This window comes from Dermacentor andersoni, chromosome 5 (genome assembly GCF_023375885.2).
Source record: "Dermacentor andersoni chromosome 5, qqDerAnde1_hic_scaffold, whole genome shotgun sequence".
Taxonomy (NCBI): domain Eukaryota; kingdom Metazoa; phylum Arthropoda; class Arachnida; order Ixodida; family Ixodidae; genus Dermacentor; species Dermacentor andersoni.
The window spans coordinates 172,795,833-172,822,341 of NC_092818.1; the positions used below are offsets into that span (position 1 = coordinate 172,795,833).

The following is a 26,509-nucleotide window of genomic DNA, read 5'->3' on the forward strand; positions in this document are numbered from 1 at the left end:
CCGTAATCTGTCCCCTTGTAGCCCACAGTGCAACTCTTTGGATACCCATTAGTTATTACCTTTAGAATTATGTCACACCCTTATGCAGATCTCTGTGTAACAGTTACCGCAAGTAATAGCGCCTATCTTGAGCCCCCTCCCCTCCTTCCTTCCGCCTTACCGTCTAGAAAAAAGTCGTAGTTTAGCAAGAAAGGCGAAGCATCGACTGCGATAGCAAATTAGTAGACAGCTATATGAAGCACGAATAGTAGCTTTATCGACCGCATAAACTTGGAAACATCCGCTTACTAACTGAATTAACAAGCATGGTGTCATCGCGCACAAGCAACGATGAACACATCACATTCAATATGCGTGGACAGTCGCTGTAAAAACTCCAGTGCGAGCAAGCGCGGTAACAGCAAGGAGATAAGTTGCCTTCCTGCTGTCTATCGCTTGAACGCAAGAGCGGCGAGAACATAGCGCGCAAGAAGGCATGAGCCGTGTAGACCCCTTTCAAGATACGGCACACACGATCGCGCGCGGCCGTGCATACAACATACGCAGTTGCTGCCGGAGCGAAACGCCGCGCTCCCTGCCTCCATACCATGCTCCTACGGCCTTTCGCGCTACGAAAGACGTGGCGTTTGCTGCCCGCTACTCCGCTTTCCTCCGCTCGCGCCTGATGCAGCCGCGATAGTCGGCTTACCTCGCGTGCTTTGACTCGTACATACAGCATACGGCGCGCGGCGACGGTGTTATCGCCCTTCGACTTTATAAGAACATCACGGCAGCGCCGACGCCGACGGCGAGGCTACAAATGCGCCTGGAGTGTGCATTAATTGCTGTCACAATAAAATAATGGTTTGTATTTGTGTCACTGGTACTTTGGTGAACAGCAGCTACGCAGGCGCACCCCCCCCCCCTCCCCCCTCAGAAATTGCAGAAATACAAATGGAACCATGGATATGAAATACGCATCAGAATAAGAAAGCGGGCGAGTTGATAAACATTCATTCTAATATGGCAGGGCTACTGAGACAAAGATAAAACTAAGTAGAAGCAGGAAATGCGCAGACCTCTCTGCCTCCAACCGTTCCCATCTCGCCTCGTGTTGCCTAATGTGTGTCGGCACCCTCGTCTCTTGTGACACGACCATTTCGCCCCGTCATGGCCAGCTGGCCCACAAAGTCATCGGAATCTTCTATATTTGAAGAAAAGGGAACAATTTTGTAAGTCAAGCCTCCATCGATCTCAACGACAAGGAATTTGAATATCTAACCAATGCGTGGCGGTGTACCACGAGTCCAACGTTTTTCGTTACGCAGTTGCGATAGGGATGCGTTCATTCTTTTCACACGCCGTGTTTCCATTTCTATATATACTAGCATTCTCTTCTCAATAGAATATTTGTTTAGAGTCAGCGAATGTCCTGGTTCTATTTCCGTCAGTCTTCGTCTCACTGACGCTGGCGCCATGCAATGAATGAAAGGCCCACATATTAGCCCTCACGCCAACTCGTGCCACTGTGTCGCTGCTGGCTGCGTGATGCAGTGCTAGCAAGTGGAAGCAAAAAATGTCGGTCCGATTCGTCGAGCCGCAATGGTGTGTGCCAAGCGAGGCATCGCTCAAACGGGTATACTGTGACAAACTTTGCCAGAATTTTTCTCGCGGCATCGGAAACGCGCCTAGTAATATCATCGTCGACACTGACACTGGCTCTCGCTTCCTCTCGTGCGACGCCGCGTATGAAAAGACCGCGACGTTCGATATGCAATTTTCGGGTACGGATTGTATGCCCGCAATGCGCTGGGTACCGAAATACTTGCTGCAGGGAGACAGCAATACGATTCTTATTGCATTCGTAAAAACGCGAAGCGCATCGCTGCCTCAGGTTCATGTTTGGAATTGAATTCATATTTATTGAAGAACTTAAGGCACGCTCATGCGTGATAGGTATTTCCACGATAAATATACGCCCGAGTCGCGTGAATGCTGCGCTCTTGACGAAAAAAGAAGCAGGCATTTGTCGCTTTCAGTGCAGATATTAGCATCTCTATAGCTTCCTTGTCCATGTAGCTGAGAATATTACGCTAGACTGCATTCGTTGGGTAAACCGGTGTCCTTGTCCACAGAAAAGTGAGGTCCATGGAGTATTTTGCAATTAGTTCGAGTTCTATGATAGCGACCAGGGAACTACGCGAAGGAAGGCCAGCGGAACCAAGAAAGAAACGAGGACCAGCACTTCTGCGGTTCTTCCGTCATTTGTTCATGTAGAGCGCTCATCGCCATCATAAATGAACTGTTACAACTCCTAAAGCCATATAACTAATATGCGCCAAACTCACCACTCTGTCAGTTTTTCTGATGAGAATCGGTAATCACGGTTGGTGCGCTACGCTGCTTCGTGGTTGAATGGTAATCAGCATTTAGTGTATAGGCGTGAACTATTCCTGCGATATACAGGGTGTTTCAACGAACACTTTCAATATTTTTTAAAGGTTGCCTGTGGCACATAGCTCAATTCTAGCTTAGGAGCCGGTCTACTCAAAGCGGCGCACACTACTTGCACAAAAAATTGAAATGCAAATTCGACGAATTAACAAGAATTCACTAATTAACTTTTCATGTAGCTATCTTATGACCCATATTGCAATTTACAAATTCTAGCAGTGGACTTCGCAACGCGGATCCACTTGAACGAATTCAAGTTTTTCAATTTCAGCTGCAGTTACTTGTGGGCTTCAGTGCATGAAACGACATTTTTGTTAACAAATTAACCGAAACGCCAATAGATTTCTCCGCAAAGTTCGGGAATTTATATATCGAAACTGGTGTCATCCTGAAAATTCATTCCAAGCCGATCCGCCTTGCGCACTCCACGGCTATAATTTGCAAATTGCAAAATGGGCCATAATGTAATTAGCTAAAACTTCATTAGTGCGTTTTTTAATTATTCGATTTACCGTCTCAATTTCTCGTGCAAGTATTGTCCGCCGCTTCGAATAGACCAACTAGCTCATGAACTGGAATTGTAATATCTGCCAGAGACGACATTTAAAGATTTTTGAAAATGTTCGCTGAAACACCCTGTATGCTTAAATCTTTCGCAATAGTTCTTCGAGAAAAGGTGGACAAGCGCAGCTTAGATTGCAGTCTTTTCTTCGAGATTTGTTTACGCCAACACATATGGTTTAGACGAGCGGTGAAATGAAAGGGTTAAAAAAAAACAAAAAAAAAAGATAACACCACTACGACTTTCATGGCTTCTAGGTCATCAAACGGCACTTTTAAGCCCGTATTTTATGAGAACAAATCACTCGCCTATTGCATCGTTGAGTCACGACAACTGTCTTGTAGTGGCAGTTTCCGGTTCTAGACTATTACTGTTAGGTTCGTGCATCATTACGCTGCTACGCAGATACTTATTTGTCGTCCATTAGAGCATATACGAAAAGCAACAAAGTATTCATTCTATAGAATGGGGAGGATACCATAATGCACAGATTTGTCAGGCTAATAATTGTGCTGCATTCGCAAATTTTGAATCATAGAAGCGGAGCAAGTAAGCGCGTTCTTTACTATTTCATAACATTATTAGTATTTTAACAAACCCAAGCATTGTGCACGAATCGCCCGCACTGTGTATACGCATGTTTATACTATGTGCGCATGCGTGTCTGTTGCAGGCGGTTTTGTTTCGTTATTTTTATGTCCTATCTGCACCTTTTATCTTGCATGTTCCTCATTATGCGCTTGCAGGTTGGTCGATTTTCAGTTTACATCACATGTACCCATTAAAACTGCCACAGGATGACTACTTCTCACTGCACCTAATTTGTGCATCTCTTTCGTTTTGTTATTTTGTTCATTTTGCCTGTTCCGTTTCCCTGTCGCGTGACATTCACCACGTGATGAGAAGGAAACGATTTAGATCACGCACGTTTCTTCCCCTGAAGTCCCACGGACGATACCTTTTATGCACGAGTCTTGTTTTTGTTCATCCACAACGGCAGGTGAGTGTGATTTCTTTTGTTTATTTTGGGTATTCTGCATTATTCATCCCCTTTTGCATTGTTTTATTTACTTTGTTCCGTAACATTCGCTTACGGCAAAAATTTTTTGTGTGTGTTTTCCCGTCGTGTGATCTGATGTTTTTCTCCGCGGCATGTGCCTTCATGCTAAAATTTCAGCTGGCAATCACTCATTAAGACTGCCACGTCACTCGTCGTTCACATGCGAAAATTTGCTTTCCTAAAATGGCTGCCGCGGTAATGGCTACAATAATGAAAGAAGCACACATTATGTGCTTTTCAACGGCTTCTAAATATATATATATATATATATATATATATATATATATATATATATATATATATATATATATATATATATATATATTTATTTAGTATTGATCATGGGTGTAAAACGCTACGCAAAGGTGAAGAGCAGGGCATGCGTTGTCTCAAACGAATTCTGAAAGAGAGAGAGAGAGAGAGATGTTGTAATACAGAGCTTCAGCCTCTATTGTTTGACATTTTGAGAAGTATTGCTAGCTTAACTTCTAAGCACGGAAGACTGGTAGCTTTTTGTAAATATAAATGCTACAGGGGCAGGATACTTCACGCAGGTTTTCCTTTGAAGAATTTTTGGTCTTCTTGTACGTTGGGTTATTACAGTATGATATTTCCGACAAATAAGAATTTTACACAGGGGAAACCGTACTAAATTAATTGTCATGCAGTACGAGAAAGGCGCGAAACTCTACTGTGGACGTCAAATTTACGATGTTTCTTTTGTAATTGCAGGCACGAAGCCCAGTAGCAAGAAGCTGGAACACCTGCAGCATCTGCAGCACGTCGACAACTGCAAAGCCCACATGGGGAACAACTTGTAGAAAGAAGACGTGCGAGAACGCTGCGAATGGCGAAAGTTCAGTGCCGAGCTTTGTCCTCATGCGTAATGTGGACTCACCCCGCTGTGCACCACTGACGTGTGCATCCGGAAAATGGTGGCGAGAGAGCACGCAGCACGCTTCTAAGCAAAAAACGCAAGTTGCGCGCTTCGAGAAGTGCTAGATTTACGCCATCTTCAAGACGCTGTGTCTTTGCGTTCGTTAATCGGAAGTTGTGTTGGTAAACACGTACAATCACCCTGCGCACTCGTGAAGTGGCACTCGTTTCGGAGGTGTGAAGGGCTTCGCAAGAGCATGTGCCCACAAGATATCGGGAACTGGGAACAAGAAGCGACCCTCTTTAGGTCCACCTACGATGTGTGTTCAAGGCATCTAACGAACTATTCAGACATGGCAACCAGAAAAAGAAGGAAGATGCATGCAGCCCGTGGATTTCTCGATCGAAATGATGTGGGTCTTATGGTCGCAGGATCGCTGTTTATACAGCATTCGTGTCTCGTCCTCTCGTCATTCTATGTCTGCTCGCATTTTTCAGTCACATGGCTATCGACGGGCATGGTTGGTAAAGTTGGTAAGTAAACGTCAAGAAGCCATTGCTGCTCACCGTAGGCTGAAGAACTGACAAGATGCCATCAATGAGTAATAAAAGCATTTAAATGTTTTAATTCTTATCTGATCAAAGGACAGTGTGTGTGCACTTTCACAGCTTTGTTGTGTGGTTCTTCAATCAACCTTTGGTCGCGTGGCAAGTTATCGGATAAGTGTTGAATGTGTTTGACATCTAAGTATTCTATTTCAGTTATGAAGCGCGCGCAAGGTATGTAAACGCGCGGAATTAGTGAATAATGAGGAACCTACCCGTCGCTATTTTGAAAGCGAAGTGGCTTGCAGGTGTTGTTTTCTCGACAGTCTCAGCAGATTTTGCTTTGATTTCATCAAAGGCGCTCCACCACAAGCAGTCCCGGTTGTACCCAAGGCCTTAACAAATGACAGAAATTCTGAACGTCTGTAGGTCGTGTACAGAAAAGGTTCATACTAGCCCGTCGCGAGAAACATTAGGAAGAATGTTTTCTAATGCAATAAAAATTTTTTTTTCGTTTATCTGAACTGCTCTCAACTGCAGCACTTTGCCTTTTCACGGCAATACACGGGATCAAGCTGAGCGTCTGATCTTACAAATACAATTCTGGCGAATTTGAATAAATAAAAACAACAGATGGCTGTGAAGCTGTCGATTTGTAAAGATTTATTGCTTATGCGTTCGTTTTTGTAGCAACAACAATTGCACTTCACGATGCCAAGTTTTGTAACCATGGCTGCTCGCTGCACATCTAACGCCTTGAATTTAACGTGCGCTGGCACGCTTTTCCACATACACTTCAATGTTTGCCGGAATGTTAACGTGTTTCTGTTGGCTCCTCTTAAAAGCAAATTTTGGCGCTGTTGCGTGACACACCACCTTGCGAAGTTTAACTGCCATTGAATGTTAGTGTTACTTCTGTGTGTATCTGTGTCAGCTTTCGGTTGTTTGGAAACTGCGAAGAAACCAACGGAACTTTTGTTAAACATCAATGTTTTTCGTGGAAACTTCGGATTTCTTCCAATACAATACAACTTTTCCTGTTGACGCTCATGAAGGCGGGCAATATTGAAAGGTGACTTCGTCGTTGCCCTCTACGCAGACACTACTGTTTACACGTAATACACGTGTGTACGCTGGCGTTGTGAATGTATTACAGAGCTGCCATATTTTCATTGGTAAGTAGAGGCGTCATTTTTATTTAAGCTCCCGAAATATAACGTTAATTACAGCATGTCTTTCTTGGACGGACTTTGTAAGCGTTATCTTGTGCATTGTTCCTCATGTTGTTTATACTGTAATTGTTGACAAAAAAAGCGGAATATATCTAAGTGGGAAAGCGTGTCGATGTATAGAGTTGTTCACGTCAGAGCTTGTGCTTCACTCAGAAATAATATGCATTGTGCAGGTAAAATTGACTTCTCTCGTCCCACTTGCGAAAAATGTTATATCCGCTTGAAGATATCGAAATCTGCCTCCAAATGTGTGCTCGCAAATAACGCAGTATGACCTCTCATACTTTAACAACCATCTGGTGTGGTTCATGAAGGCTTATTAGAGTAGTTGGTTGGAGTGCTTGACACACAATCGCGACAAGTTTATTATCACGGCTCCATGTCACTTGAGTTTTGGAAGACGTGAATTGTTCTTTCGGCCCTACTGAGTATTTTGCAGGCGAAGCTTGTGTGACTGTAATATGTCTAGGAACACTTTGATATTATTTGTTCGGCTACAAATAAAGAAAGTTAATGGATATTGTCCATCGTCTCTATCTTTCAATATGTACATTGGACGTTATAGATATTTGGGCTACGCGGTGCATGCAACCTCTAATGCTGATGCATATATATTTATATATATATATATATATATATATATATATATATGTATATATATATATTAATTCGGCAACGCAGTATTGTTTTTCAGAAAAATCTCGCGAAGGTCCTTCGGCGGAAATTTTCTGTGGCAGTTAAGACAATTTAGATGAGAAAGAGCTTAGTACACCGCAATCATGCATGCTACAACCTTCTAGTGCAGTTTTTCTGAGGATTTTTCAGTACGTGACACCTTTTAGTAGTAGCAAACCTCAACGCATGTTCGAGACAGACACTGAGCATGATTACCTAGCCTTATTGTGTGACCTAGTGAGCTTGGACAACTTGCCTTTATAGTCTAGAAACCAGGGACAGGAATATACCTATACTGGGCATGGCACGCAGGCCGCTTTTAAGCATCATTCAAAGACACTTTTATGCCGTCGTGAAACAAAGTGCGAAGGGTTCGCTAAAAACAAACGGCCGGCTGATTCTGCGTTTTCTTTTTTATTTTGGTCATACACAGATTAGTCGAAATGTCGCTTACATGTAGTAGATTACGCCGTAGCCTGAACACACACACACACACACACAAAAAGAAATGGATTCATATAATGTAACATGTCTACCGTTTAAACTACAAAAAGGAGAGAGTTTTGGTCAGGGTCACGTTTGCTTGCCGGGGCATCCACTTGAGAAACTAATCACGCAAGATTTTTTAGTCTATGAAAAGGTTCTTCATATAACAAAATACTTCTGGGGGTTTTCTTGTTCCCTGGTTCTTTCATGATGACCTTTGCTTCAAGGTGCCTCAGTGCCAGTGTGAAATGGTTCAAGGACAACGAAACGCATGGTAGTGACCACGTTCCAGCATATGTTAAAATCGACGCAAATCGATGCAAATCGACGCATACGCAAGTCACACTCTACTACAGTTCTTCATCACATCGACTGGCCTAAATACACGTTGCTCATGGAGAAGAATTGCCAAGAGATCCAGGACTGTCTACTTGGTAACATCGAGAAGCGAATTAACGCCGCTGCTCAGGAAGCCACAAGATCCTTTAGGCCTATTCCTAAGTTTTCTGAATTCGAAGCAGAATTGGAGCGGCTTCGAGCAATCCGCCGTCGCGCGGAACGAAGGTACAGGCACACCAAGTCCATCTACGACCTAAAGGAGGCGAGACGCATACAGAAGATCCAGCGTCGGATCAACTCCCTGCAGTCTCTAAGATGGAAAACCTTCTGTGATTCCCTTGATCCGCATAAACCCCTATCACATATATGGAGAACAGTGCGTGGTCTTCGAACATCACCGCAACAACGCCATCCCTTCAAATGTCTGGCTCTCTACCAAGGTCCCAGAGAGATCGACGTAGCGGAAGACTTCTGTTTCAAGGTTGCTGGTCTACCGCCATCGTTCGCTACACGTGATCCCCGTGATGTTCCGATCTCGCGGGATTCTCGTATGGACAATCTGTTTTCCATCGAGGAGTTGCAGGCGGCGTTGGAAGCGTGCAGACGTACCTCATCGCTTGGGCCTGACGGGGTGACGACATACGCAGCTCTTGGAAACCTCGGTCAAACAGCGCGGCATGCACTTCTAGACGTGTACAATAATTCATGGCAGGAAGAAGTAGTTCCTACTGCATGGAAGTCCAGCCGCTTTGTGCCTCTGCTCAAACCAGGTAAATCATCCCTAGGCATGGCGTCTTATCGTCCCATTGCTCTGGCCAGTTATCTAGAAAAGGTGATGGAGAGGATGGTGCTGCGGCGCCTAGTGTTGTATCTAGAACACTACAAGTTATACCCTGACGCTATGGCAGGCTTTCAACGCGGACGCTCTTCTGTAGACAACGTCATAGATCTTGTCTCGTCTGTCCAGCACGAAAAAAGCCTCAGGAGGCTGTCAGCGGCAATGTTCCTGGATGCCAAAGGCGCTTATGACAACGTAACCCATCAAGCCATCCTGGACGCCTTGGGCGATGTCGGCCTAGGCGGCCTTGTTTTTCGATGGATATCCAGCTTCTTGAAAGACAGGTCATTCTTTGTGCAAACAGAGGATGGTGCGTCATCACAACACAACACCTACCGTGGCGTACCACAAGGCGGAGTCTTGAGCCCCACTCTATTTAACCTCGTGCTCATCGACCTGGTTCATACCCTTCTGCAATCCGTCCATGTGTCGATCTATGCAGACGATATATGCATTTGGTCATCAGGAGCGATGCGTCTCCAGGTGCGCGCCAGACTTCAAAAAGCGGCCACACTAACTTCAGGTTAGCTTCGAGCGCAAGGTGTGGAGGTGTCCTCCGAGAAGTGCTCTATAGTCGCTTTCATGCGCAAAGCAATGAAACCGTACGTTATCCGAATTAATGGACAGCCGATTGCCTACGAGAAGACGCACCGCTTTCTAGGAGTAATAATAGATCGAGACCTTTCCTGGAGCCCTCATATCTCCTACCTAAAAAGGAAATTAGTCATGATAACCCACGTGCTCAGATTTCTTGCGGGAAAGTCATGGGGTGCGTCTGTGAGTGTGATGCTCCAACCCTATAACGCACTGTTCATCGGTCTCCTGCGCTATAGCTTACCTGTACTGGGTTGGACTGGTAAGACGAGCCTCCGTGCCCTCCAGTCTGTACAAGCTCAAGCTCTGCGAGTTTGCCTTGGTCTTACTAAATGTGCATCCACGGCAGCAACAATAGCCATCGTGCATGACCACCCCATCAATACGTATCTTCAGGTATCTCCATCGTATCATCTCGCCTCTCTTCCTGCCGCTCCACCTCGTTCTGCGTTTAGCAAGATTATTGCCGCTAGCCATGAAACTTTACCGTCAAACTTCACGCCTGCAGCACGACCATCTCTACCGCTGTGGTGCCTCCATCCACTCCAGGATCTTTTTGTTACTCCCGGTATCAAAAAGAAAACGGAGATGTCAACTTTCGCCCTCAAAGAAACCGTGCTTTCAGTGCTACATGACAAGCACAGAGGACGCATCCACGTTTACACGGACGGTTCTGTCTCCTCTAAGTTCAGCTGGAGTAGTGGTGATTCCCGCAGAGTGTGTCACCCTCAAATTCAAGACATCTCACATTACATCATCGACGGCTGCAGAACTCGCAGCTATCCGTGCTGCTCTGGAGTTAATTGTTCACAAATCATCACATTCATGGTCCATCTTATGTGACTCAAAAGCAACTCTCCAGTGTCTGATGTCCCCTTTCAACCACGGAGCAAATGTGCAACTAGTCGCAGATATCCGACTACTCCACCATCACACAATCAACAAGGGGCACAACATCATCTACCAGTGGATACCGGGTCACTGCGGAATTTCGGGAAATCACAGTGCGGATGACGCCGCCCGATCGCCCCACGATGGTGCCCATGTTATACCAATACCACTCTCACGAACAGATGCAGTCACAAGTCTTCGCTCCCTCGCCCGCGAGCTTACGCAGAATCTGTGGAACACCAGTGAATTCAAGGACGCACGTCTGCACAGATTGGATCCACGTCTGCAACTCCGTCTACCACCAGGGTTACTACGAGCGGAAGCAACACTTCTGTGCCGCCTGTGGCTCGGCGTGGAATTCACGAACTCCTATTCATTCCGCATTGGAATGGCCGACAGCCCTACTTGTGACACCTGTGGCTGCGAGGAGACGATTGAGCACCTCCTTTGTGACTGTCCCCGTTACAAAGTGCCACGAAAAGTGCTCGTGACCGCGCTCGCAAAACTGGACAATGGCCCCTTTACAGAGGAAAAAGCTCAAGGACAGTGGTCCAGACGGGCTTCGGCACTCAAAGCCTTAGGGCTTTGCTGAAGTTTTTAACGACATGCGAATTGTGCGACCGCCTTTGAGTGTTGTAGCGCGTAGTATCGCTTACTGTGTGAATTTTCTGGTTTCCATTTTTTCCTCTTCTGCTTCTTCTTTCTCCTTTTATTCCCTTTAGCCCTTTCCCCAGCACAGGGTAGCCAGCCGGTACTTACACTGGCTAACCTCCCTGTCTTTCCTCCCCTTTGTCACCTTCCCTTCCTTCCTTCCGATGAGATTGGTCAAACATGGTCGTGGCGATTGAAGAAATATCTGGAGTCTTTTCAGAGCATGGAACAAATCCTCTTCTCGCGACTACTGAAGTACGCCTGGAATGGCTGTGACTACACTGCCTTGTCGAGCGAAAAAAAATGTCTTGTAAATGTTTTTCTTTTTATGTATGCTGTACCTGAATGCACACTTGTGTTTTTTCTTGTAGCCCCCCCCCCCCCCCTCCGCCCTATGTAATACCCTCCTTCGATGGCTTTTAGGGGTATTGTAAATAAAGTATAAAATAAAGTATTTAGCGACATAAGCTTGACTCTATGGGATGCTATATAATTTCTCTTGAAAATTCCGTCAATGGAGGCAAAGAAAAGTTCAGAGTACTGACACCATAGTAGTCGGTGCCGTAAGGAGAGCAGCTGCGTATCCGGGAATCGATATGGCTTTCTTGGAGAGGCCACAGTTTCTAAGCGCAACACTAGCACAAATTGCAAGTAAGCATCGGATGCATCCAGTACGAAACTGGCTTCAACACTTGCAGAGGAAACTTAAGACACAAGTCCACCTATGAGAGATGTGCTAACGTGCGACCGGTATCTTTAGGGAAGTGATATTTCGTCGCGACGCATGAATCGTGGTTTAATTATGATAAAATTGCCGTCTGGACTGCGCGCCATTGCTGCACCAGCTTGAGTGTGATAGTGGTTGTGCATTCTTGGTTGCACAGCAGTTAAGCTGTACGAGTTATGGCACTCACATGAACTGGTCAGTTCGTATTCATTCTGAGGGCACTTGGCAAGTTTTGTTACATGTTTTCTGTGCCCAGGCCATACAAAGCACGACAGGGGTACAAAATTAGGCACTGACTTCCAACTAGAAGGTTTGATCGTAAAAGGCGAAAACTCAGAATTAACCGAAGAAGCATCAGCAAGATTCTGAATCTTAACTGTGCAAACTCTGTATGGTAACTTAGTAAAAAAAGATAATGAAATAAACATGTCCAGGAAGAGGTCCATGAAACAGTGGTGTGCGCCCAAAATGATGGCAGTGATTATTTGTGGTTAAAACTGTCTGTATTTGTTAAGGGTGTATTGCGTTCGTTTTTTGAAACAATATTAAACACAATGAAAAACATAATATTTCAAAGATGAATAAATTGTCCGCATCACTTAGAGCATGTTCTACGGGCTTTCCAGTTGAAACATCCTCTTCTTGAATGTGGCTGTTGGCTTATTTTTAGAACTGCATGATTCGAAGATGCTGACGATATGCAAGTTAAGATCTAGAGTAGTACGCCTTGCATTGTGACTTTCCTGCTCTATTCATTCTTTCAGAGCAACGCCTGCTTCGTTGGGTAGCTACTTTCAAGTTCCTTACTAAGCAATAATAGCTTTTGCGTGCGCTGCACTTCTAAACTTTGTAAATCACCCGAATGTTGATGCTCAACCAGCTAACCCAACTTCTCACTATCGTACTGCGCTTAATTTTCTCTGACCAGGTTAATATACGTTTTAGGTGGACGGGCTTGCTGCTCTTGCAGAACAATTTTCACACTGTAAGGAGATTTCACGCACTGAACGTGACTGACGAAGCTGCATGAGAGAGCATGGGAATACGCTTATAGTCCCGACGTGTGAAGTAACAATGAGGAACAGTTCTGGAAGGTGCTAACTGTGCAGTGATGCTACTCTTCCATGTCAATTTACGCTGTAGATTTCGTAAAAGCTGATTCTACGCTTCTTAGAATACAATAATGGCGATATTTGATGCAATATATTGTTTAATATCCAAGACATACTTCAGTGCTTATGCCACGTGCGTTCTACAAGTGTTTTGTTAGCTTTTAACTTGAGATGAAGTTATCGTGCAGGAGAACACGACTACTTTTATGTATAATCCTAATTGATGTAGTGCCCCACAAGGATTGGTCGACGGTGTTTGTCGCTACTATAAATGAAACGAGTGGTACCAATTCATCTCATCTGTCGAGCTACATATATACTGTGAAGCTTTCAACAGGCTACACTCTTTAGTGTCTACTGCGTTCCAAGGCATGTTACGAAAAAGTTAAACAGCTTAGGCATGGGTGAGGTGAATGGAACCTGGTCACGTTAGCCACAAACAAATGCGTGGATCCCACACTTTTTTGTTGTGGCAACTAACTCTCATAAGTCTTTCATAAGTTCATTAAGAGTCATTGTGATTCAAGGTTTAAAAATACCATGTCATCTTTCCTTTCACTGCTCGTAGTTACCATAGTAAGTTTCTGTTATTCCTGTTCGTCATTTGGACTTGCTCAAGTTCCTATCTTTATACAGAGTAAAACCTTAATAATAATAACCATATATATATATATATATATATATATATATATATATATATATATATATATATATATATATATATATATATATATATATATATATATATATATATATATATATATATATATATATAGTGCAGAAGAAACCTAGCTTGGCGCTCTGCATGCACATGCGCTATGAACTCATGTTGAACATTGCAGTTTAAAGACGTAACACTGGCAATTACTTACATGTGTAGCCAGATAATTCCTTCTGCAATACCTGCTACCTTTCAATTACTTTTGGCATTTTGTAATTTTATCCGTAGCTTCAAATCACAATATATGAAGTTTGCAGTTTGGCACATGAGCGGTAAATTGCACTTTATCCCGTTTAAATAATACAAAGCGGTTAGAGTGAGATGGAGTCAGACTGACCAACGGTGAGCCAACAAGAGAACCCACAGCACGAAGTAAACGTTTTGACAGGGTTACTTCACTCAAGGCGAACACCAGTTATATTGCGATAACCTTGGGCTCCCGCACTAAGATATTCGTGGTAGCCACACTGTTGATAAATTAGGCATGCTTCTAATTTATTTCACAAGCTGTATAATCATCCTTGTTCCAGAGGCTGACTTGTTTCTTTCAGCCATTGCACACTCATCTAAAGTTTTGATTTAACTGTGAGAAATGGTGACCGCACAATTGATCTTATCGTCAGCGCGTCTGTTATCGAACAGCGCGTCTGTTCCACAGCACGCGCTGCTTGCTCCCCGTGCTTTTGTTCCTGTTCGTGACTTTGTTTGTTTGTTTGGATACTTTTACCTCGTGAGTCATACATCTTCTGATGTTTTGTTTGTTCTTCTTTATCTACTTTCAGGTCGGCATAAGTTTTCGCCAGACGGAGAAAGGTCAGTTCAAGATCCTTCCATTATGTTACTTCCCATATTGGGCACGTTGCGTCAAGCATCCACAAAATAAATTTAATATACTTCGTCATTCAGGGATATTTACTAGATAAATCACCCCCCGAGGGATCAGATGTTGTTCCTTGTGCTTCCTTAATTAGGAAAGAAAGAAAGCCGCTGAAACTTGTATCTTGTATGTATCCTGTATCCTTTCCTGCAACAGTCTCAAATGTGAGGCTAGCAGTATGTTCAAATAAAAAAAAAACTAAGACGCCGCTGTAGTGCGTCAACGCGCACTTCATTCCTTTGGCAGCGAAACAATTTTACAAATTTAGGTGCTGTGGAGAATCTACATTCCGAACGTCGGCTATATTCAATAAAAGAAGTGTTAAAGCTATAGAGCGCAATGAAATTTGGAAGTAACGTTGGCGATATCAACTGTAATATTCGTCCAATGATGGAAGTAAATAGGTATTGAGGTGCGTTGTGAGAAATTACCCAATTGCCCGATTGTCCTTTCAATGTATTCAACAAAGCGTTTTTTTCTGAGCTACCATTTATATGGTGGTGAAACTCAGCAATAAATAGTCCTACATAAAGGGAACCATTGGTGTTGCTTTGGACTGTAAAGGAAGTGGCAGTTCCAAACGGTTGCCCGTTCAATGCCGCGTCTAACGTCACTTTCAACAAACGTGTGGTGCACGGTAGCCGTGACGAAGGTAGTAGGAGGTGACGGTAGCTGCGAAAGTTTCACACATGAAACCAAAACCTATCTTTCTCTAGAAAGCCCTCTGAGGTACAACAAGGAGCGTGCCATGCACCGCGATCTTTCTATCATGAGTTGCTTTGCTGGAAATGCGCTGGTGAACCTGACAGGTCATTCAAGTCTAGTAGAGTTTATTTTGTTTCAATATGAGTGCTAAAAATTGCACACTAGAACATAACGCTGCTATTTGTGCCTTGAAAAATATAATCTCGCAATTAAGTGAGCGCTGTTGGTATTTTCATCAGCACAGAAGCATTGGCGATTCTCAACTTGAACTTTTTCCTGTTATAGTATAGTCACAGATTGATGGGCATTCAGTGCTAAGTTGTCAAAGAGCTAACATTAAAGTTAAGGCTGCCTGAAACTAGGACAAAAACATTAAACCTCCATTGACAACCAATTCAACACATTCCTCCATTGTTGCCGACTCAGCTCTCGAACCACTTCGCGCATTCCCGTACGTTACGTCTAAATTACTTTCTTTATTCCCTATAGAGTAGTGCAATGTGATTACCGCGGGTCACTCTAAAAAGTTTGCGCCTACTGTAAAGTGTTTCGGCTTTTTTTTTTCACGGAGCTTGCTGGCCGTAGTAAGCTCGGCTTGGTGATGAAGTTCCTAGTATGTGCACATGAGTTTCCTTGCAGCGACGTGAAAAGAGGCAGGGCTTCAGCAAGGAAACTATAGCACTCACAAATGGAATGTGGATTTTCGTGATTGGGTGGTTGCATTTAGAGAACTTTTTTTCTTGAGGTCCCGAGTTTCTCTCAAAATGTAAAAACAGTTTCAGCACGGCTTATGAAGCGTGCCTCGAAGTTCCAAGTGTGATACGAACGTCTGCCATTGAAAGCTCGTAAAGAGTGCCATTGTGCAAGCTCTTTCGGAGCGGAGGTGCGGCTACTTTCCTACAAAATTGGTAATCTCTCCCACACAAAGCAGGAAGGAGTGCAGCTCTTGAACATAAACAGCAAAAAAATAAGCCAGTTTCGAACCATTTGAAACCCTTCAGTTCACTCAGGTTAAAGTTGAACTGAAGGAAGGGCAAAAATTAAAATAGCAGGAGAAACACGTTTCTCAACGTAGATTTCCACATTCACTTTAACCACACAGCCAATGATGGAGGTGTCTGGTCGCTTTTGTAGTAATGTATTTTCATTTTCCATGCTCCTCCAAACCCAAATAATACTCTGAAAAAAAAAGTGGTGTGTGGAAAGTGGTATCTGGCATTTAGGAATTCAATCGGCATCAATTAGGCCTACAAACGATTTGCTGCAGTCTTATTTCTCATCAGACTCTTTGTGCAACTGCTTTGTTGATGAATTTTATATTCAAAGGTGTCGTGTAAAGATAAAAGAAATCAATATAATAGGGAAGTTCTCATTATAGAAGTCTTGAATGTGTGAGAAATCAAAGAAAAAACACGAGTACTGACTAGTAATTTGCTTTCTCTCTTTCCTTTTTACCTTCTCTACTTTCTATAGATATTAACGTGTAGTTTTTAATTGTATACTTAACACCACGCATTCCCTCCGCAGGTCGCTTACTGTATGGTTACTTGCAGGAAATGCCGCTTCATTATTTCTTGACTTCGTTCGCAGTGATGTGGGCAGCACAAACTCACAAGGTACGCCCCTGTCCAAGAAACAGCCAGGAGGGGGAGGAGGTCACGTGGCCATCCCACCGGACGCACTCTACACACCTACATCCAAGAACAACGGCTCTTCCAAGGACGCAACCCAGTACGAAAACGTCAAGGTGTGTAAAACCACGTACATTATTTGTAGCCCTCACTGTGGCCTTTAACAGGGCATGTATATTTCAAGGAACCCTTTCGATCGGTGTGCCAAAAGATGTAGACGAAACTGGCAAAGCGTGCATGATGGCCTACTCGCAAAGGTAAAGCCTTCTGAAAAAGAACTCCTACATGGCTATATCTAATCTAAAAGTTACGTACCAAATACTTGTAATTACTCATGCGTGAAAGAGAAAAAGAAAGCCGAGTGCCAGAATAGAAAAAGAAAAGAGAAAAAGCGCTCAGGTATTTCGAAAACGCAACTTCGTTCACATTTTCTTCTTCTCACCTACATTCTTCGGTGCATCGGCCATAATTATCAATGTGTATGAGTAATAACTAGCTCGACTTTCACTTCTACCATAGCTGTCGATATGTTTCGCCCGCTATCATATCCGCAGATGCCATATTTGTCTGGTATGCGTAATAGATTTGCGGCATCCATGCACATTACCTTGCGGGCGAGCTGCACTTTCCCTAACTGAGGATGTCAGCTTTTGCAAATAGTTACTTGTCTCTGTATTAAAAATAAAACGTGCCAAATTGTTTTATACTTTTGTGGCACGAGCACTTTCCATCGCGTTTGGCTCATTTGTGCTAGCTGCCTAAGTTAGGGAGCCAGTCGCGATGAAGCTCCGATCAAGATATTTAACCCCGATCAATCTCGATCGCGATCGAAGGTGTCCCGTGTGACCGGAGTATTATTATTTCTTCTCGAGCGTTGCTTTAGTGCAGAACTTAAATACAGAGGTCGCTGCAGCAGCACAGTGTCGTGATACAAACGGGAAAGGAAAATCGTTTCTGTAGATTTTTCTCTCTGCTTGCAAATATATCTGCGTCATGTCCTTTACCGCCACCTGTGCAGAATGGATCGCAGAACGGCCGACCCGAGCCCCCTCCGCGAGCATCCGACGGAAGCATCGTGTATGCCAGCCTTGACCTTCCAGCGGTGGCCACCCAGAACGGCAGCAGGCCAGCGCCGGAGCGCACAGAGTATGCCGAGCTGCAGTTCCAAGCCAACGGCGCACAGCAGCTCTCATCGGAGCACGTGTCACTCTAAGCCACCACTGGACGAAAGGTCCACCCGGTGCAGGACGCACTCAAAGACTAACCGACAAAGCGACGTGCGACTGCTTCAGGGAGGGTGCCGCGCGTGCTAGACTCACTGACCATGAAATGTAACGACGTCAGCTTGCCATGTTTTGTTACTTAGTTAAAGAAAGGATCCTGGTGTCTCTTTGCGAAGTACTGTTGTCCCAGCCGTTGCTTGTGTTGCAGATGCTGCTATGTTAGTCAGAGTTCTCTGTGCTGTGCCTAGCGCAGGCCAAATAGTTCTCCTTATGGCCTTCTATGCTGTCGCTTGGAACGTAGCATAGGAAAGCGTTGCCGCGACCAGCCACCTATAAAAATGGGCAACACCTATTTGTTAGCTGCGTTTATTAAGGTTAATGAAACGCTTCCTAACCAACTCTGCAATGCAAACAGAAGGTTCGCGACTTCACAAGCAAACCAAAATGAGTATGAACACTCCTGAGAAGCACAGAGCCTCTCTAGCATTCACTTCAGCTGAATACTGGGCTAATTCAGAGCTGTCGTGGCCACAATTTCCGCAGTAACTCTATGCGCCCGGCACGTCCCGTAACCAGACTATTCGTCGAATGTGCCGCTGTGGGCGACGTACGTCGCGCCACATAAAACTATATTGGTTCTAGTAAGCGGAACAAGATTATGGTATGTTTCTCTCATTGCTTGCGAAAGCGGGCTCGGCTAGTGGCAAGTTGAAAGTCAGTCCTAGTTTTCTTCCGACGCGGGCAATAGCGTTGCTCTCAACAAGGCTGCTGAAAGCTATGTTCTGCTTTGCGGAATCGTTGTATTTTTCTTGTGATTGCGCACGCTTCGCACGAACGCTTTCGACTTGTCTGGCCTATATTTATGTAAAATAGGAGCTAGGTGCTTAAGGCGACGCAAAAAAAATATTTAGAGGCAATTTCGTGCTTTCGAATTGCTGTTAGATTAACCTACTTTGGCATCTCAGCAGGTTAGTCTCTTATGGAAATAGGTGAAGTGATTCATTACTCTGCATGGTGCTTGGTAGTTCTAGCACCTTCTATATCTGAGTACAGCGTCAGAATAGTTGAGGCCATGAATTTGCCTCTGATCGCACTTACTGCAGAATGAGGTGCGATTGTCAAGCGGGACCTCCCACATTTACACGTTGCCCTTGTTGAACAGTGAACACGACTTATCGATTGCGGTTTCTTATTGGCGTCAATCCTGTCTCGCGCGTTGCACGGATCCCGTCTGCACTCTAGAAGTTCACCAGCGTCGCGCAAGCCATGTCGTCTAGCGAGTGGCTCGGAGACGGTGGCACCGAGTTACGGATGAAGCTTGCACTGCCCAGCTCACTCCTGTGTAACCGGAGACGAGAGTCCGTCCCCGTTTGCGACGTGTCTGAGTTCAGAGCCATATTTTGTATGCCTATACTGTTGTGTCATGTGGAAATGCGTGTCTGTTTTGCCTTTGAGTGTGTGTTTGCATGTGTGTTTGTGGGCTACGTTAAAAGCGACAGGGCAGCTTTACGTAAGCCGCCTGTCTTTGTATTGAGGAGATGTAGTGAGGCAAGACCTTAATCAACAATGTAAATGTAAATAGCAACAGTCGTTTCTTCACTTCTTTTGGTGCACAAGCCTAAGTACCGTACGGCCACATGTCTCGTCCTTTAAGATAGGAAAATGCATGATATAGGAAACAAATATATCTGTAAGGACTTGCATTACCAGTGTACTTAAAGAGCACATTTGTGCGTGAGTATTCTATGAAGGACTTTTTGTGGAAGAGTATTACTGATGTAGGAATACGAATTCTGGTTAGCCTCTTTAGAGTGTCACGTGATCGAAATGAACTGGTTTCTTTGGAATACAGTAGTACGTACGATTAAGCTTAGTCCTTTCAGCCTAAACTCACTCGCCACGCAACCAGCATATCCAATTCTCTGAAATGTTCAAATGTGCTCTTATTCGATCTCGTGGGATAGTATGGCACTAATGCGCGTGCTGACAAATGTCGCGACATACCAGGAGTTGACAGCTTCGGAGTCACGGCATGCTGAAAAGTATTCGCGGTTCAGTATCTGAATATGTTCGAAAAATTCTTATACAATTGCAAAGCAGTATGCAACACATAAAAACTTACACGAGTAAAAACAGACCTAAAGTAAACCATTTTTAGAGCAATATCATCAGTACAGGTAATCGTCTTTGTTATGGGCGTTTTCATTCTATAAGTTTTTGAAGTAGATGTGCTATAGGAAATTCATAGTATGTCTGGTGTAAAGACTAAGAGGCACATGAGCTTTATTGGTATCGCTCGCTGCATCCCGTCCGCAGCGCGCAGCAATACAGACAGAGGCCTAGGTTCAACCAACAGTACTTACTCACGCAACTCGAGTACCGTGCACCCGGCCAGACAGCTGACCTTGAGGTGCGAAGGCTTCGTCTTTTATGTAGCCCCACGACTGGGGTGCGCATACGCCAACAAGGTAGTAAGCGCGCGAGGGCTCCACGGGCGGCGCCCTACATCCTGTAATACGTAAGTTTAAAGAAAGCCGCACTGAAATAGTGGGCGGCATCACAGTGACGAAATTTTGATGAGACCCGTGAACAACTACCTTGTTTCTTTTCGGTTATTATCACGTGACTCAGTTTGTCCAAGAGAACTCGAACCACATGGCGGGGCGACCTTCACAGAGCTCTTTGCCTTGACAGATTGGCCAAGAGAAACGTAAAAAGTCATCGCACATGCTGCACCGAGCAATCCAGTACGGATATCATGCTTCGTAGTTAGCACTAAGCAGAGTCCGGTGCTGCTGCACTTCGAACAATGGAGTCTAAAGCATAGGCACTGTGGTCGAGATCCCGAAAACGTCCAATAAAGTGATTTTGTTATAACAAGGGTTTGTTTCACATTGTATCGTCAAGTATTAAACTTATTAGCTGTTCTTTAAGCGCATCAGTGCGCAGTGGCCACGGCAAATTCATTACACATTATAGTTACAAAAGTTATTTGCCATAGGCATTATTAGACATGATGGCAGTAAAATGCTCGGAAGTCTACGCTTTCTACACAAGGCCAAACAATGTCATTTGCTATGTAAGGGCGTTTGTCGTATATGGAACCTTGCCAACGATTTACAAGTTCTTACCGCCTTAGCATGTCATGGTGTGAAAGAAATTAAACATTAAAATGTTTTCCTTCATGTTCATTTACATATAAGGAGTCCAGGATTGTAAACGACAATGTAACGAGTTGCGCATTCAGTTTGGTAAAGGTGAATAAATATTGTACTTGCATGAAAACATGAAGTGCGGAAGAGCATGTCAAAAATAACACAATAATGTGAATAGCAATTTATCCTCCCCTACTATAAACATATTTCCAACTCTCATTGTACATACAGTGTAGTGAACTATGTATATCGTCAACCAGTGGAGATGTTTCGCACACAGGCTTTTACAACACAAAAACAGCTTATTACTTTTTTTAGATCATTCGTGAGTGTACTGCTATTTGTGATGTCCAGTAACGTGTGTGTGCATGTGCGCGTGACTGATAAGATGGAAGAACAATAGATTAAAACACAAGCTTTTGTAGTCATTGGGGCACCAGATGAAGAGCCCTTTGTTAGTCTTGATATTATCTGTCTTCCTTGTGTCAGAAGTGAAGCTTTGGTTTGCATAGTATTTGCAGCAACATCTAGACTCTGGTGATGAATGCCAAAAGCTGCGCGCTTGTCTCTACAAATGATGTTGTGAATATATACTGACGCTTTTACGCTGCTTTAATGTTCTGAGGTGACGGACGAAAAGTGGCCTCTGCTCATAATTTTCTGTCATGAACCTGTCCCATAGTTTCTGTGAGAAATATCCTCAATTTGCGCAAGAGATTCTGTTATTTCTCGCCTTGGTTTTTGATAGGTCGGTAAGTTTGTCCTAATGAAAATCGAGACATTATATTCAGGTCTTGTTCGTCACAGAGGAAGTACACTCAGCTTTTTCTTCATTGTTATTCTGCTTCTGATGCTGCTCGCTTAGACCTACGCGATAAACGTTTGCCAAAAACGCTTGCTTGTAGCACTTTTAATACACATTCAGTCATCAGAGACGGAAGTTTCTATTGACCACTTATCTTTCGAGAAGTAAGACAGTATCTGCGTTAGTGGCACTAACATGAAATTATTACTCTTCTCGCCATTTTCCTCTTGAACAGCGTGACACTCAGTACACAATTGTTTGTGCCACGGAATACGAGCTCTTTGCAATTCAATATTAGAAAACCTGGTTTTCTTAGATTGCATTCAACAAATTTAACATTCTAAGCTACGTAACCTTATCAAATGTTTATTTTGGTCCTTTATATTCCTCTCACTGACCGACCATCAGGTATCTTCATAGCAGCATCCAGCGTTTCCTGCTGGTCAAGAAGCAAAGCACAGCACTCTACAGATACACTAGTGCAGCAGCTCTGCAAAACGCTATCTCTAGCAACTGCTCAAAGAGAATAAGGAAACAAAGTACAACATTCATCATTCCATAAAAATAAATTATCTCCGTCTTTTTAACTGAGCTGCTTAACTTGCAACTAGCACTTAGTCAATTTTGCTAGTTGACACAGAATCTCTAATCTTGCATCCTTCCGTACTCTTGCACATCATCCGCGGAAACCCTATATACTGCTTCATCATGCACGCTACGCTACTGCAATCACATATAAGAACCATCATTCACGTGAGGACTCCAACGCCGCAAGGTTATCGATATTTGTTACTTTTTCTATGTAGTTATATATCCGGCATTCGTGCAACTTCATGCGTCTGGTGCGATTGAACTTGCGTTTTTGAATTTATGGCGTCACTAATTAGAAAAAATAACACCCTTAGCACGGCAAACCTGCTATGCTGTGTTTTAGGAGTGTGACAGCAAAAGGACGAAAAATGATCATTCTATTATATTTCCTCCATTCTAACACCTTGCGCAGACTATTCCAGACGACGTTTGCCTTAAGTATGTATCTATCGTGTGTAAAATTGTTTTGTATATCATGCATGTGCCACTGTATCGCTTTTCTTTTTGCTTTGAGAACGACCTGCTCGCGGGTCAGTACGTCAATAAAGTCTCTACACATCAGTGTTTATAGGCGTCGCTAGAGCCTAACTGAGGAAAAAAAGTTATTTGTCTAGCTACAAGAATTGCTCTTCATGAAGCGTTCGAGATCTCTCGGCTGTAAGTTGTGGAAATAAAGTATATTTTTTCTTGTACGTGGTGAGGTGTTTTTATCGCTATTGCCCGTTAGAACTCTGTTTTTCTTATGTTTTACTATGTGACAACAACAAATTTGATGTGCGCACGATATTGGCAAAAAAAAAAAGAAAGATCGCCGTCATTTTACTTTATGCAGCTTTCCTGAAAACGAAAATTTACTACGGGGTTAAGTTCTCCCCGCTTGCTGGTTGCTTGGAGTTATGGTCTCCATGAGCCAGATTTGTCAACTGAAATATTTGGGGATTTTCAGCTACTGGCAGTGCCTACATTCCAAAAGTAAATCGAGCATCCAGGCAGATTGCTTCGTTAAGCTGTTTGATGCAGGAGGGATTAACCTTGCATTCTGGGCTGGCGAATGCCCCGCTCGCCTGTGCGCCTATTTTAGAATGTTGAGAAACGCGTTACTTCGTGTCTCTAAGTTTAATACCGTGTAGATAAGCGCAGTATTTCCGTACGCACTATTCTCAGTCCTTTAAACAACATCGTCTTCTCCAGACGTGCATGTAGCCTCTTGTTCGTGAGTTGTAACGTATTTCTGTCGACATTGAATGAAACTCCTGCTGGAACAAATAAAAATATCTTGTTCGCCATTTTCTTCGCATTCTTTGCATACCGTAGGGAAAGCTCGTTGAGTTTTGAAATATCATTCTGGAGTGTAAGCTGGTCCTCTTCATATTTTATACGAACTTCTATATATATATATATATATATATATATATATATATATATATATATATATATATATATATATAAGGTTTTTCGAAGTTAATTTATCCAAGCAGCACTTTTCCCTTACTCGAATAGGCTCACTAAATCCGCTGCCAGATCTCTTGTGAAGGTCCTGAGGATAGGTTTCCCCGCGATCATAAGCATCTATAAACACTTTCCTATCTGTTTGGAAATTGAAACAGTTTCCGTTTTTATTAAGTAATTATTTGCAGATCTTGGAAGCTTCCGCGGCGTCTCGAACGGCACTTGTTGCCGTTTTCTTGAAACTTTCACAATTTCTAACGAGTACTACGGTTTAACGAAGACGCAAGTATTGTTTTCAACACGTTGCATGCTTGCCTAGACTTTCAGATGCATCTTTTTCTGGAACCCTTCCAATTTCACTTCAATTTCTGGTTTTGTTCTTCGTTAATAGCTTAGTGAAGTCCTCAAAGCTTTATGAGACTTGCTCCGCACTAGATATTGCGCATTGCGCGCGAACAGGACATGTGACAACCAGAGATGCTGTCGAAATTGCAGACGTACGCTAAGAAACGACGAAGCCTGCCCATAGTCATCAAAGTCTGCATAACTCGGTGCGGCTTTGTACTCTAATAGGGTATCGTTTTTAATTTCTTAAATGAGAAACAGCCACATATACATACAGAATCGACTAGCCTACACTAATACTGGTCACTTTCCCTTAATCTTTACCTTTCGCCACAACATATAGTATCTGTTTTGCAGTGGCTGTATATACCACCATTCAACCATACCTACTTCAGCCATGACGCTCTAGCGCCTCCACTGAGATTTAAGGGGAACTACCCCTCGGGCTTGGTGAATAAACACAGCCGGCGGATAGCATATGCTCCTGTGAACACCAGCCAAGTTCTGCAGCCATGCGCAGCGTGGGAAACTCGCAAGCGGATAGCGAAGTGACCTTTCTCTAAAACGCGCTTTCTTCAACAGAAGCCGGCTCCTCACTCTTTTCTGATGCTTTATATACTAATATAGGGCATTCCCATACGTGGCTGCTATTGTCCAATAGCTGACATCAAACAAGAAGGATATTTGGATCAGTGCGCTTCTTACTACTGTTACTTTGTACATTCAATGACGAAGTTTCATAAACTGGCTGAGGTAAGTGAAAAATTTGCTTTAGAATTTCCATAATTATGACGTACTTCCGGAAGAAGTCGACTATCGTCTGCTCGCATTCGGCAGCGGTCGCAAGCGTAGGAATTAAATTTTAGCCCCTTTGCTTATCGATGTTGTAGCTGTCGGGTCTTGCTAATTTAGGCTAGTTTATACTCTCAACTAGCCTCGAACCACGCGAAACGTAAGATCGGACTACACGCAGGCTTGCCAACACGCGCTCAACCCTGGCTGCTCCTGGTTAGAAGCCTTGACAGAACATCGATAGCGCTTCCAAATGCGCAAGGAGGATGTGGCTGCTATCCGTCGGTGAAGCTGGCGAAGGAAAAAGCGGGTCCGCACCAAGTAGCATGGTCAGACTGGAGCATACGTGCAAGAGCACGTACTCAAGCCCTGCACTACAGTTGCATGTAGCTGCAGTCTGCTACATAGCGTAGATGCCGAGGCCGCGTGCGGGTGCCGCGACGAGTCCGCTGGCTGATCTTAGTACAGCTCAGTGAGAAGAAGCCCGCTTGGCTTATGTTTGGCGCGTCGTAGACAGCAAAATCGGAGCTAGTGGCGCCTACGTTAACATCAGAAATCAAATTCGAACTGCGCGCCCCTGTGACGTTCTGTAGGCGGAGCGTTGTGGGAATGCCCTGCTCCGCTGTGGCCTTCGCAATGCAAGGCATTGAAGAAGGCGCGTATACACCGCGGCGGGCGTGTTTTATTGCCAATAACTCCGCTTCTGCTTGAAATTAAATTAAGGGGCTTTACGTGCCAAAGCCACTTTCTGATTATGAGGCACGCCGTAGTGGAGGACTCCTGAAATTTCGACCACCTGGGGATCTTTAACGTGCATCTAAATCTAAGTACACGGGTGTTTTCGCATTTCGCCTCCATCAAAATGCGGCCGCCATGGCCGGGATTCGATCCCGCGCCCTCGTGCTCAGCAACTCCGCTTCTGCTGAACGCATTGAAGTGCTTTTTGCGGCAAAGCACTTCTAAGATTGCCTATTTTAACTTCGAATGCATTGCTACTCTTCGGTAAAAAGTGCTTAAGAGCCCCTTTAAGCCCAGATGACACGCAAGCTTACCGATGCACGCAAGCTCGTGCATGCGTACCATGCGTTTGCGGCGCCTTATCAAGAATGGCAGTTTGAAACTACAAGAGACGAAAGCGAGCGCGCGCCCACTACGCTCACTCATAGCCGTTTTGACAGACGTCGTTTCGTACT

At 44.0% G+C, this 26,509-nt stretch overlaps 1 protein-coding gene across 2 annotated transcripts in view; it reads left to right on the forward strand.

Annotated features, from left to right (window-relative positions):
• LOC126531628 (kin of IRRE-like protein 2) overlaps positions 1-23,422 on the forward strand; it is a 378,799-nt gene extending 355,377 nt beyond the window's left edge. For both annotated transcript variants that reach the window (XM_055071310.2, XM_050179244.3), the window contains 3 exons: positions 14,526-14,556; positions 16,916-17,072; positions 17,975-23,422. In XM_055071310.2, the coding sequence (XP_054927285.1) occupies positions 14,526-14,556; positions 16,916-17,072; positions 17,975-18,169 (383 nt within the window). In that variant the 3' untranslated portion in view covers positions 18,170-23,422. The remainder of the gene's footprint in view (positions 1-14,525; positions 14,557-16,915; positions 17,073-17,974) is intronic.
• The last annotated feature ends 3,087 nt before the right edge of the window (positions 23,423-26,509 follow it).